This window comes from Mauremys mutica, chromosome 10 (genome assembly GCF_020497125.1).
Source record: "Mauremys mutica isolate MM-2020 ecotype Southern chromosome 10, ASM2049712v1, whole genome shotgun sequence".
NCBI classification, from domain to species: Eukaryota; Metazoa; Chordata; order Testudines; family Geoemydidae; genus Mauremys; species Mauremys mutica.
Genome location: NC_059081.1, coordinates 83,733,573 through 83,748,001, shown reverse-complemented (window position 1 = coordinate 83,748,001; position 14,429 = coordinate 83,733,573). Strand labels below are relative to the sequence as shown.

The following is a 14,429-nucleotide window of genomic DNA, read 5'->3' as shown; positions in this document are numbered from 1 at the left end:
TAGCTCTAGTAACACCACTCTGAGACCGTGTGAATCTGCCAAGAGTCCTGCTGGAAAACGTAAACTATTGAAAAGTATCTTGTGTGCAGCACAAAATAAAACAAAGTAAAGCTCTTTGACAACTAGAGCGTGTACAACACATGACTTCCGTGCTGCTCTTTAGAAATGCTCACAGCACACAACGCATATATTTTACAGCTTGCCTCATGTGCTAGATCTGTAACTTCCGTTAATTTCATCTTTCAGATGTTTGTGCTGTCTACTGTGTAACTCCTAGTTATATGAGAGATGGCAGGAAATACACCCTCACCCAGTGATGAGCTGCCAAAATGTTAACAACCGGTTCCCTCCTCCCCCCCGCGGGGGGGGGGTCGTGCCCCATCCAACCCCTCATGTTCCTTGACACACACACACCCCGACCCCTGACCCATCCCCCCCCTTCCCTGTCCCCTGACTGCCCCTTGCCGCCCCACCCAACCCCTCCTCTCATTCTCAATGGCCCCCCAGAACCCCTACCCCATACAACTACCCCTTCTCTCTGTCCCTGAGTGCCCCCACCACCTCATCCAACCCTGCTCTTTCCTGACTGCTCCCCGGGACCCTTGCCCCCATTCATTCAGCCTGTTCCCTGCCCTCTGACAACCCTGACCCCTGTCCCACCCCCCCACAACCCACCCCCTCCCTGCCCCCTTACTACACTGCCTGGAGCCGGACCGGGTCCACTCCCCCAGGACCACGACCGCCCCGGGGGGCCCAACTCCCGGAGCCGCTCGGCCGCCGCTGCGGGACCCGACTCCCCGGGCCGGCGCCGGGGCCGGAGCCGCTCGGCCGCCGCCGCGGGACCCGACTCCCCGGGCCGGCACCGGGGCCGAGCCGCCGCCGCGGGACCCGACTCCCCGGGCCGGCGCCGGGGCCGGGCCGCCGCCGCGGGACCCGACTCCCCCCGCCGCCGCCGCCGCCCCGACTCCCGGGCCGGCGCCGGGGCCGAGCCGCCGCCGCGGGACCCGACTCCCCGGGCCGGCGCCGGGGCCGGGCCGCCGCCGCGGGACCCGACTCCCCGGGCCGGCGCCGGGGCCGGGCCGCCGCCGCGGGACCCGACTCCCCGGGCCGGCGCCGGGGCCGAGCCGCCGCCGCGGGACCCGACTCTCCCGGCCCGCACCGAAGCCCGTGCTGCGGGTCCCGAGCTGGGCCGGGTCGGAGCCGCTCAGCCGGGACCAGACCGAGCCGGGGGTGCTTGGCAGGGACCGGGCTGGGGAGCTTGGCCGGGGCCAGGGGGAGGCGCTCAAAGTGGACTGGAGTGGGCCACTCGCGCGGTCCACCCCGCCCGGCTTACCTGCTTCCTCCTTGTTTCAGGCTTCCCGCGAACATCTGATTTGCGGGAAGCAGGGGAGGGGGAGGAGAAGGAGGGCGGAGCTCAGGGGAGAGGGGGAGGTGAGCTGGGGCCGGGGCCGGGTGGACAGCTGCCCGAGCTTTGTTAAATTTAAAAACTTTTTAGAACCTGGTTGTCCTGGAAGTTAACAACCGGTTCTAAAATGGCTTCTAAATTTAACAACGGGTTCGCGCGAACCGGCTGGAGCTCACCCCTGCCCTCACCCACGCCTGCCAGAGCCCTCTCAGCACTTTGAGAGCAGCTGTAGGTTTCTTCACTTCTTTACTCTTTGCAGGTTGTTAATATGGAGTTTGAAGGAGGAGCAACAGCTGCCTTTACTATGATGGCCTTTACGGAGCAGCTGGGTACAAGGAAAACCACAATCTATGGGACCAAGGTAAATTAATGGGTGATTGCCGCACTCGTCACCATTACTAGTTACTGGGCACAATCTTGTTCCCACTGAAATCAACGAGAGTTGTGGATAAGGCCTGTTACACGGATATTATGGGAAAGGCCCTTTGTAAATCACAATTTAATGGACTCGATGGAAATCATGGAATTAGCCGTTTCCAACAGCAGGGTGGGAAGTGGGCATCCCTGCTCCCACCTCCCGGCTGAGGTTGCTCATTGGGGGGATTAGCAGGCGGGTCCCATTCGGGGGTGGGGGGGCAGGAAGATGGTGAGGGCAGTGTGGGGAGTGTCTGACCACATGGCACTAGATGGAATCAGGGCCTAGCTAACGCCTCGCTGAGATCTGGCTCAGGCTGCCACTGCAGTTTCCTGTCTGGCCAGCAGGCAGAGAGAGGCAGTACTGACAATGCAGCGATTAGGAGTGGCCCCTGGCAGCCCTTGGGGGAGACAGCGCAGGAGCCGAGACCAGGATCCATCCCCCCACTGTAGCCAACACAATGTCTAGCACTGCAGCCACTTGGAATATGAGCAGCTGTGAGAGGAGGCCCTACCCTGATGGAGAGATCGGGGTGTGAGGTAGCCCTTTCCCCTGCAGGGTGATCGAAGTGTGAGGAAGGCTACGCCTTGGCAAGAGAATCAGGCTGGGGGGAGGGATCCTGGCCTCAGCTCCCCACCAGCTGGTGCTGTGTTGTCTCCCCTCAGGCTGCTGGAGGTTGCAATGGGGCAGACCAGGCCAGGGAGCCTAATCATGGTGTTGTCAGTGCTGCAGCCTGGACAGACAGGAAGCAGCAGCAGTTGCTGGAGCTGAGCATGGAGCTAGCTGGACCCCAGTCCCTGACCTGGGTCGGGCTGGCCAGTACCATGTGGTAAAACACCAACACTCCCTGGGCTAGGACCAGCCCTCCACCTCCTACCACACTCGGGGATGGGACTGACCCGCTAACCCTGCTTCTGCCTTGCCACTGTTGGAAAAATCACAGCAGTTCAGGGGTGATCTGCGGCCATGCGTGTCCCATGAAATGCAAACATTTACCTGGGACGCTACCGTGAATTGAAAAAAGAAAAGAAAAAGTCTGTTCTTTTCTTAGGGCCTTAGTTATGGGGACACTACCTCATTCCCGTTAAAGGCCAGAGAAACAGAGATACTGAGGGCCTGTATTCAGAGTGTGAGATATTCTGAACAACAGCGGTGGTAGTTTGAAAAGCTAGGAATGTAGAACAGTAGGCATTATGGAGGTAGAAGCAGCAAGGCTTGGACATGGCCTGGATGTGTGACTCAAAAAAGAGGGGCCAGATCAAAGATGATGCCTGGATTATGGGCCTTAGCGATTTTTGAATTAATACCTTGCTATAAACACTAACACTTCAGCGTATTGTGTGTGTAACTGCTCACAAAGTGTTGTTACGGGGAAGGGTCTTGCTGAGTGCAATAGTTTTTCATCTGTGTTGCTGCACTGGTTTATTGGACACCTCTGTTACGCAAACAACTATGGTCTAGTAATTCAGTGCTATGCCTGCTAACTGTCCCTTACAGACTGTTTTACCATATAGTATTTCCTGCTGTTTTATGCTGACTTTTGAGACACATTTTAAAGGCCTGTGACCATATGAGGCCGTTGTCAAACTGGAGGTCAGTGGCCAGCAAATAAACAAGTGAAATAGCTCTGTGATGTATTTTTGATCCTCCCGCTGATGAAGCTAGCCATTATTTTAATACCAGGTAGATGCTGTCCATAGTGAAGATATTAAAAACATACAGTGTAACTTTTCTAGGAGTGATCTTAATATCTTGTTTAGAGATTTTAATACATTTTAATTGTGATAGAAAGTCATTGTGGACATTACATGTAAGGTGTGTCTACACTGCCCATATTGTAGTGTGGCCACACCGTGAGCAATGTGGACACGCTTTAGACACACTAGAAACACTGTCAAAAATTCGGAGTGATGTGTTTAGTGAGGTGTGTTTTGTGCTTTACTCTGGACTTCTAGGGAGAACTATTCTGTGATGAGGGGGGACCAGTGCAAGTTTTTGACTTTTGCACAAGAGAGAAAACTGCTTATCCAACAAACAAAGCCGCATTCATTCCAAGCCATTTAATGGGGCACGATGGAGCTGACTACTATCTGATGGACAGCTTTATTTCAGCGTTAACTGTAAGTTCTCTTTGTCAACCCTGCCACAAGTGTAGGGATTTCCACAATAACAGACATTCAATACAAGCAGCAATGGTAGCAGAAGTCCCGTTATTTAGACATCTCATCCACCATTCTACAAGCCCCTTCTGAGAAACTTCTCTAGACTATAGTCACATTTCTGGGTGATGAGGGGATAATTACATCTTAAGGGTGGATTTGGAATGCATTTACAACTTAAAATGACAATATGTTTGTATGTTGGCTGTCCCTTATCTCCTAATTCAGAAAAAAGACTGCAAGATAAAATGTGGTTTATAAAATGGCTCTTCCTTCAAATGTTAAAACTTTGAGTGTCAGAGGAAGCTGGAACATCAGCTAAAGTTTGTCTTCTGAGGATGCAAAGTTTTAAGTAAAGGAGATGCCACACAGCCCTCGGGCCTCAGCCCTCACATTTACTTCTGTTTTTATTTTTTAAAACGATGACAATCCTATGTAAAACCCCCTTGTGAATTAGGGTTGCGCAAGTGCATGTCTTCACAAAAACACAAACATCAAAAAGCACAAAACACGTAAGTTAAAGGAACATTCATTCTCAACACAATACCGATCTCCAAGCGTTAGGTTACTACCATGATGCAACTCAACCACTTCAAAAAGAATCCCAAATAATTGGAGCGAGTTAAAGCTACAAGATTGATGTGTGGTCTGACAGCATATTCTGCAAAGAGAAACTTTGCGTCAGTCCATTTAGTTCACCTCAGAGAAGGTTAAGAGGTGAGTTGATGATGGTGCTATAGTAATCTACATAGGGAGCAGATATCTGCTACTAGAGGACTCTAATCTAGCATACAAAGGTGTTATGAGATCCACTGGCTGGAAGTTGAAGTCAGCAAAGTTGAAACTTGCAGTAAGATGCCACCAGTTCTACGAAGAAGGGTAATGACCACAGTTCTTGGTAATCTGTTCCAGTGGTTAAATTACCACACTTTGTCTTTAAATCAAGGCTTTGATGCTTTTCTAAGATATATAATTTAGTTCAAACACAAATTGTTGGACCGGCTGCAGGAATTTCTGGGTAAATTCCATGGCCTATGTCATGCAGGAGGTCAGACTAAATTATCATAGTTGTCCCTTCTAGCCACACCAACATGCTAACTGAAACAGCAATGCACAGTGTTAATTATCACTGTTAATTGGCTGTGTTGTGTAACGTTATGAAAGTACACATGCAGTGGTAGGACTGTACATTCCAGTACAAGAGGGTCTGCAGCAGGGATTGAACTTGGAACTACAAGGGTCTGTTTATTGCCTGAGCTAAAAGGCTGTAGCTGTAGCAGACAAATAAACATCTGTGTGGCCCAGTCAATGGAGGGGGGACAGAGAACTAGGCTTTGCCATCCGGGGTTATGTGTGGTGTTGTGTGCGGTGTAGCTGATCCCGTCTCTTTAAAGTAACACGGCTCGATACACAGCCAGTGGCGCATTACCGTATGGGCCAGCGGGGCCGTGCCCAGAGGCCCCGACCAATTGGGGGCCCCACAGGAGTAGCTGGAACCACGGGCACAGCCCCTGCTCCTTCTCTCTCCCCCTCCCGCTCCTCTTCCCCCCGAGGCCCCAGCCCAGACGGAGAAGCCTGTGGGACTGGTGAGCAATTCCCCCCGCCCACCCATAGGTGCCAACTTTCCCCAGTGCCGGTGGGTGCTCGTGCCCCCGCTTGGCCCCGTCCCGACTCCACCCTTTCCCTGCCCCTGCCTCGCCCCCATTCCAACCCCTTCCCCAAACCCCCACCCCGGCCCAGCCTCCTCCCCGAGCGCCGCATTCCCCCTCCACCCCTGCCCTCCCAGCGCTTGCCACTCAGAAGAGCTGTTTCGCGGCGCAGGCGCTGGGAGCTAAGGGGGAAGCGGGCACGCAGTGCACTCAGGGGAGGAGGCGGAGGTGAGCTGGTGCAGGGAGCTGCCGGTGGGCGCTAAGCACCCACCAATTTTTCCTCGTGGGTGCTCCAGCCTTGGCCCCGAGCCCTGCCACTCACCCTCCCTCCAAGCTTCTTTTTGGCAAAACTGGGCATTTGTTCCGTTGGCGCTTGCCAACTGGTGATCAGCTGGCAAGAGCAAATAGGACAAATGCCCAGTTTTGCCAAAAAAGTTGGGATGTCTGGGCCCAAAATGGGACGTCTGGTCATCCTAGGCTGGGGTCCCCAAACCTTTTCAGTCGCACTCACACACACACACCCCCCGGAGCCAGGGCAGGAGTGGGGCTGGGGCCCACAGTCAGGGGCTGTGAGTGGGGATGCGGCTAGGAGCAGAGTCACAGCTGGGGCAGGGCTGGGGTGGGGCGAGAGCGGAGCCAGGAGTAGGGCTGGGCCCTGCCGGGCCCCCCCCAAACATTCCTCCATGCCCCCCTACTGGGGCGGCCCCACAGTTTGGGAACCCCGCCATGGGCTGTGGTAAGAGCTACCCAGGGAGTCCAGGCAGCTGTGGGGGGCCCTGGACCCTGCACCTGAGGGCAGCCCCCAGCCCTTGTCCCTGCCCCCCAGGGCATGCTGCCCAGGGCAGGTGGAGGGTCCCGGGCTCCCCACGGTGGCCCAGGCTCCCTGGGCAGTTCTTACCATGGCCCAGCTTCTGGCCAGACCAGAGGGCGGAGCCTTGGGGGAAGGGAAGGAGCAGAGGGTGGGGCCCCATGGTGGGGGAGGGTTGTGGGGGGCCCAAATATTCTTTGTGCCCAGGGCCCCAATATATCATAATCTGCCTCTGTACACAGCTACACCTAGTGAAGTCCAGGGAGCTGCAAAGGGTCCATTTGAATTACCCCAGTAATGCCCCACACTGGGATCTAGAAGTAGTGAGGTGTTGGAACCACCACCCAGGGATTCTCTACTGATGCTGGGGGAATCCCAGTTCTGGAAATGCCATTTCTCTGGTCCTTTTGCACCAAGGATCTGGCTCATAATGTAAACACTGTGAAGTTCAGGTGCGTTTTTGAGAAATATCTTTGTGTGACCAGTGTTACGTTTTTCTTTATCTAGGGCATGGTATATGGAGATGCTAAAAACTGCAATTTTAAGATTATAACTATTAACTGTAGCATTGGAAAGTCAGAGCTAAGATTGTGCATTCAAGAGTGATCAGTCATTTGATGTGTACACTTGAGAATGAGGCGATAGCACTAGTTGAATCGAAGGTGAGTGTGTTAGAGTATTATTATCTTGGCAAGATTAAATATCATGATAGTAGGTGCTTGGAAACTGATGTGTACTGGCTGTGTATGTTGCCTTCATTTGTAACTTGCTTGCTTTTTAATGCTTGAGGATTGTTTCATTAAATGTTTTGGAGAAACTAACTCTTAAATATTTGTATTTAGTTTGTGAGCCAGTAATTTGCCCAGAGTGTGGATTGTTAATTTTGAAAGCAATTCGAGTATTTAAAAAAATATACGTTTTAAGAATTCACCCATTTATTTGTACCCTACATTAATACTTCGAGATTTTTAAGTGAAAAGGACAAAAGTGAATTTCAAAAAGTAGTTAAAACTCACATCACACCTGTGTTGTATGTAAAACTTACATTTGTTTGAGCTTTAGCTCACGAAAGCTCATGCTAAAATAAATTTGTTAGTCTTTAAGGTGCCACAAGTACTCCTGTTTTTTTTTTGTAGCAAAGAGAGGCTCAGTGGTTTCTCATGGTTTCTCAGCAAGTTAATGGTAGAACCAAAACCAGAACCCAGATCTCCTGACTACCAGTCTTCACAACCTGCTAAGCCTTGCTGTCTCTAGTGGTTAGTAAGTGTCTGGGAGTCAGGAATTACAGGTTCTGTTCCCAGCTTTGCTATTGGCTCCTTTTCTTTCAGAGCCTGGCAATATAGCAAGGAAGAAAATGTCCCTTACGTATGGGACGCTTTACCATAACTTCCTGCAGAATTAAACTTGACATAGAAACTTTCTTTTAAACTTTTATGGCTGTGAAGACAAGTTTTCAAATGTAATTGGTGATGGTTGTTACTTTTTCTGATTCTGAAACTGAGCTATGAACTGGCTGAAGCCTAAACTTTGTGACCAATGCATATCCCAAGCAGCTGGGCTGGTCCCTGGGGAGTGATTCTGGGACTGAGTGGAAAAAATCCTTTCCCCCCATGCCACACTGAGGCAGTAGAGCTGCTCAGCTGCCTCGTTGCTACGTTTGCTGACATCATGTGGGAGGGAAAGCCACTGGATTCATAGCTATTAAGACTGGATAGATACGGATATGAATACCTAATAGCTTTCTTTGACAAGGTAACAAGCCTTGTGGACAGAGGGGAAGCGGTAGGTGTGGTATAGCTTTACTTTCTTGTATCACTGTCAAGCTGGAAGGCATAACGAGTGGGGTCCCGCAGGGATCGGTTCTGTTCAATATCTTCATCAGTGATTTAGATAATGGCATAGCGAGGACACTTACAAAGTTTGCGGACGATACCAAGCTGGGAGGGGTTGCAAGTGCTTTGGAGGACAGGATTAACATTCAAAATGATCTGGACAAACTGGAGAAATGGTCTGAAGTAAACAGGATGAAATTCAATAAAGACAAATGCAAAGTGCTCCCCTTAGGACAGAACAATGAGATGCCCACATACAAAATGGGAAATGACTGTGTAGAAAGGAGCACTGCGGAAAGGGATCTCGGGGGGTCATAATGAACCACAAGCTAACTATGAGTTAACAGTGTAACACTTGCAAAAATAGCGAACATCATTCTGGGCAGGATTAGCAGGAGTGCTGTAAGCAAGACACAAGAAGTAACCCTTCTGCTCTACTCCACGCTGATATGGCCTCAGCTAGAGTGTTGTGTCTTGGTCTGGGCGCCACATTTCCAGAGGGATGTGGACAAATGGGAGAAGGTCCAGAGGAGAGCAACAAAAGTGATTAAGGGTCTAGAAGGGGGGTTCTCAAGCTTTTTCTTTCGGAGGCCACCCACAACATGCTATAAAAACTCCAGGGCCCAGCGTGGGAGGGGGAGGCTCTGGGCCGGGGGAGAGGGGAAACGCGGGCATAGGGATAGTTTGACTTCTATTTTGGGTGGGCAGGGGCCAGTGAGGCTCACGCCAGCTCCGCACGCCGGGGTCTGGGGAGGGAATGCCACCTCCACCTCCTGACTCACCTCAGCAGGCCAGCTGCCTGTCTGGAGGGGCGGGGGGAGGGGGGGGACCAAAACTATAACTCAAAGGTAGGGGGCTCAGTTAAAAAAGTTTGAAAACAGCTCAGGGTGCAGGCAGAGGGTCGCTAGGGGCTGTGTGCAGGGAGGGGGCAGCTCCGGGTGCAGAGAGGGGGTAGTTGGGGCTGTGTGGGCAGGGGGCAGCTCAGGGTGCAGGGAGGGGGTAGCTAGGGGCTGTGTGCAGGGAGGGGGTGGCTCAGGGTGCAGGGAGGGGGTAGCTGAGGGTGCAGGGGGTGGGGAGAGGAGGAGGGGGGGTGGGTCTGGAACTGCCCCAGGACTGCCCTGCTCTTGCACTGTAGTTTGGGGGAGGTGTAACACCCCTGGGTACCCCCCTGGGCTCAGGGCTTCTGCCCCGTGGGGAGCACCGGGGCTCGGGGCTCCAGAATTGAGCCCTGCTGCTCCCGGCTTCAGCCCTGCGGGGGCCCCAGGGATCGGGGGTTCAGCCCTGCGGGAGGTGCTGGGGTTCAGGCTCTGGATTTTAGCCACGGGGCCCTGTGGCCCCCCTGAAAGGGTTCATGGACCCCCAGTGGGCCACGAACCACCTGTTGAGAACCACTGGTCTAGAAAACATGAGCTATGAGGGAAGACTGAAAGAATTGGGTTTGTTTAGTCTGGAGAAGAGAAGACTGAGAGGGGACATGACAACAGTTTTCAAGTACCTAAAAGGTTGTTACAAGGAGGAGGGAGAAAAATTGTTGTTCTTAACCTCTGAGGACAGGACAAGGAGCAATGGGCTTAAATTGCAGCAAGGGAGGTTTAGGTTGGACATTAGGAAAAACTTCCTGCCTGCAAAGTTAAGCACAGGAACAAATTGCCTGGGGAGGTTGTGGAATCTCTGTCATTGTAGGTTCCTAGCAGGCTAGACAGTCACCTCTCGGGGATGGGGTAGATGAGTCAATTACTTTTTGTCAAGGTCCAAATTCTTCATCCATGTATAGTCAGGGGCCAGACTGCAGAGAAAGTCATTAAAAAAAATAACGATAATATGTAAATAAAAAGATTTTGGGGTCCATTCAAAAGCATCTGGCAATCCAGATTTGGCCCATGAGCTGCCTATTGATTACCATGGTCTTCTAGGTAGAACCTCAGAGTTACGTACAGCTCGGGAATGGAGGTTGTTCGTGACTCCGAGATGTTCGTAACTCTGAACGAACCGTTCTGGGATGCTCCTCAGGGCGGACTGCTCGGAACGGGGGCTCACGGCTCTGCAGTTGCTGCCCGGCAAGTTTCTGATTCTAGCCCAACTGCAAGGGTGAGGAGTGAGGCCCCCTGGGGCACTGTGGCAGGCGGGGGCCCATTAGAAGTGCGCCGCTCCTCCAGAGCGCAGCGTGCAGGCAGCAGGTCAGGCTCCAGCAGCTCACACTCGTGGCCAGGTTCCAGCAGCAGCTCAGGAAGCTTCTTTCCTGGACTGAGACTAAGGTTGCAAGCTTGTCCCGCTCCTGGCCAGAGCGGGGAAACAGCCCGTGATCAGTGCAGACCCCAGCACTTCTGCTTGGGAGCTCACAGTTACGCCTCTGAACCTCAGCATCTTCACCTGTAAGTGGCTGGCCTGTGTGGTGAGTAGGGGGTAGGGGTGGGGACAGGCAGCCCAGATGTGCCTAACTTTAAGATGCAATACCAGCACAGCACAGCACAGTACAGTATTTGTGGGTGGTGGTGGTTGTTTTTTTGTCTCCGTTGCTGCCTGATTGCATACCTCTGGGTCCAACTGGTGTCTGGTTGCCGTAACTCTGGTGTTCGTATTTTTGAGGTTCTCCTGTACTTAGTCCTGCCTTGAGTGCAGGGGACTGGACTAGATGAGATCTTGATGGCCCTTCCAGTCCTATGATTCCGTGGAAAGGACTAATGTGGTTTTTCTAACCTGACCTCCTGCATTGCACCAACAATATGATTTTACCCAGAAATTCCCACAGTGGAGGGAATACTCATCCCTACTATTTAAGAGAACACAAAGGAGCCACTGATCAGGTTCCAGCTCTCAGCTATATAGTGGTGTGCAGCCGAGCTCCTTGGCAGTAGGACGTATGCATCCCCGGCAGTGCTCCTTAAACGCCACCTCACACCTTTGCAGTCCAAGACTAGGTCTTCTGAGAGAGAATGCTCCTCAGCCACTAAGAAGGGGCCAGGCTTTACCTGAGCGCTGGGTTCATACTGAAACCTGCCTCTGGCAGTCGTCTTTTACTTCCAGATCTTCTACTGGATGATTTAGGCAGGTAAGCATCACTCCTGCTCCCTTCCCTGAACCCCACCCCTCAATGCTACATGCACGTAAAGCAAACATTGACAGATGATCTGTTTTGGTCATGAGCCAGAAGCACAGCTAATCCTCTGACTCTGTGCTGCTCTCTTCAGAAAACCACGGCAGAGAGTTTATTTGTAAATGGGAAGAAATAATCTGCATCTCTAAAGTTCTTTGAGACCATGATAAAAGTCATTTTTGAAGTGCAAAGTATTCACTTGGCACTCGCACACTTAGTTGTACTCATTGCACAGACGGAGGGCTCCTGACTTCCCTCCATCCCCCCAACCATGTGCCACCCTCCCATCCCCCTCTATTTCACAGATTCCCTGCATCTGCTCACCCCTCCATGTCACACGTTTCTTCATCGCCCCCAGGCAGGGCTGTGTGTGCCCTCTGTCCCTCCCATACCATACAGAAGTTCTGTACGCCTCCTCTCCCCAGACCAGGGTCCCCCCTTCTCCCCACCAGTATTTCTTTTCTTTCTGTCCGAGAGAGAAGTCATTTGAGGTGTCCCCATTTTAAAATTCTTTTGGGAAGATGAACAAAGCTGAGATTCCCCCAGCATTGGAGTGACTGAGTATAGGACCTCTCTCCGTTCAGCCAGTTATTACTAGACAACGTTGCCTCCCCTAATTATCAAAAGCTTTACTACTGAGCAGACTGTCGTTATTGGCAGTAACATTCTAATGAATATCTACTCCATTGAACTGAATGGTGATTGCCCAACCACTGTCTAACTCTTGCTTTGGTACAACTCACATAGTAAAGGGATGATAAACAATTTATTTCTGAATACTGCCTTGAGCCTGATCAGCTAGTCCCCTTGTGAGAGGGATGCAAGGATCCAGCTTTATAAACCAGACTTGTGTCTTTCATTCCTGTAACACTAGAAACAATTTTGTTTTTTAAACAGGAGAATAAACCGTCCCTCATTCAGACCGGTCCAGAAGCAACCCTGCAATCCCACCTCCTTGCATTTGAGGCCGAGAAATCCAGAAAAGAAAACCGTGTTGTGTTTTTAGAAACTAGAAAGGAACTCTTCCCAAAGCCTACATACAAATGAACTTTTAAATTAGCTCCTTTTATATTTGAAGGGACGGAATAAAAACTGGTCCCAGTTACCAGGGAAATCATGTCTTCTTTATACTAATCTGGAATATATCTGGGGATGGGCACTTTATAAAATCAAATTTTGCATACTACAAATCTGTAAAATGCAAAAGGTTTGTTCATAGAATTTTATATATTGTTTCATTAATTTTGTTGGATAAAGAAAATATTAAAAATCATCTTCAGTATTTTTTTCTATCCCGGTTTCCTTTAAAGGACACGAAGCTTCTTCTGACAGCAGCATTTCACTTAACTCTTAAGTACACTCTTCCCTGAGAAACCAGCAGTTAGGAGGTACAATGGGGAAGGTTTTGGCAGCATGGAAGTGAGTTTAAATCAGCAGTTCTCACATGCGGCCACCAGGGGCTTTTCGTGCAGTTGTAACAGCCTCCTAGGCAGTGATGGAGAAGCCAAAGCATCAGCCTCTCTCCTCTCTCCCGCCCCCCCCCCCGTTGCTCCTGCATGAGCCGCCGTGCACCACCTCTGGAGACAGATGGGGCGCAATGCTGCAGGGTCAAGGGGAGTTCCTGAGCCACCTGTGGGGTGGCCAGGGCACACTGGGGCTTGGGCTTCAGCCCTGGGTGAAAACAGGCCACAGGGTTTCAGCTGCATGGTTTGAACCCCGGGCTCTGGCCAGGCAGCAGGGGGCGCTGACCCCTGGCTCCGGCCATGTGCCCTGGGCACTAACCCATGGCCGTGTAGCAACAAGCGCTGGCTCCGGGCTCTGGTTGTGCGGTGGCAGTTGCTGGCCTCGGGCACCGACCCCCAGCCCCAGCCCCAGGGTGGTGGGTGTTGATCCACAGCTCAGGCCGCACAGCTCCAACCCCCAGCTCCAGGCATACGGCAGCAGGGATCACCCGCTGCCTCCCCCGGCCCCCATGTATCACCCCGAGCCCCCACTGTCTTTCCCGGTTCCACATCTATACCCCCCACTGCCTCCCCCAGCCCCCTGCTGCCTCCTCCAGCCCCCATGTATCACCCCAAGCCCCCACTGCCTTCCCCGGTTCCACATCTTACCCCTCCCCCCCATTGCCCCAACCCCCACTGCCTCCCCCAGCCCCCATTTATCACCCCGAGCCCCCACTGTCTTCCCTGGTTCCACATCTATTCTCTGCCTCATTGCCCCAGCCCCCCGCTGCCTCCCTCGCCAAACCCTGCATCTAGGGCTTTATTTGTCCCGGGGCTTGCTGAGAAAAACGATATAAATGAACATGCAAGTGTCACTTTTCCCAGCACACTTACTGGCTACCTGGGAGGCTGTGAAAAGTGATACTTGTATGTTTGTTAACGTCACTTTTCACAGACTCCCAGCTAGCTACTAAGTGTGCTGGGAAGAGCACTATTAAACATACAAATATCACTTTTCACAACATTATTATTGTCTGAAAAAACCCGACATAAATAAATGACAATGATTTGGACCCGTGTATGTGCATATTTATTTGTTTTTCCTAATGTTTAAGTATTTTAGGAAAAAGTGTCAGTGCAGCCACCAGCAAGAAGTGGTGGTCACATGCTGAGGGCACACAAGCATTTGTTGTGAGAACCCCTGGTTTAAGTGTACTCCCAGGCAAAAACCAAGCCAGCCATGTCTGCCTGAACCTTTGCAGGCAGGACATCAGGTAGCACCCAAAAGATCTTACTTTTCTTTGGTTCTGTGTATACATTTGCTCAGATTTTACTTCTCCATTGAAAAAGTAACCAATTCCCAGCTGCCTGTCAACTGAGAGCTGGCTGCGTTTCCACAGGTCTCCCTATGGGGGTGGTGCCAAGGGAACAATGAATCTTCTCAGCCATTTCTCTTGCTATGAGCTGCCCCCCTTTGGAGCCCCCACCAGCTTCCTCGCGTGCAGGAACAGCAGCAGACTGCCAGCTTGGAGCAACAGCTGAGGAAGGCGGCTTTTCTGTCAGCACTAGAGTGGACTATTGGATGTGCTTTTCTTAAATAAGCAGGATACTGTGATCTTCAAAAA

General features: G+C 51.7%; 1 protein-coding gene across 2 annotated transcripts in view; it reads left to right on the top strand.

Moving 5' to 3' along the window:
* LOC123378591 (uncharacterized oxidoreductase YjhC-like) overlaps positions 1–12,568 on the top strand; it is a 68,453-nt gene extending 55,885 nt beyond the window's left edge. For both annotated transcript variants that reach the window (XM_045032609.1, XM_045032608.1), the window contains exons 12-14: positions 1,665–1,766; positions 3,776–3,940; positions 12,260–12,568. In XM_045032609.1, coding sequence (XP_044888544.1) covers positions 1,665–1,766; positions 3,776–3,940; positions 12,260–12,409 — 417 coding nt within the window. In that variant the 3' untranslated portion in view covers positions 12,410–12,568. The remainder of the gene's footprint in view (positions 1–1,664; positions 1,767–3,775; positions 3,941–12,259) is intronic.
* The last annotated feature ends 1,861 nt before the right edge of the window (positions 12,569–14,429 follow it).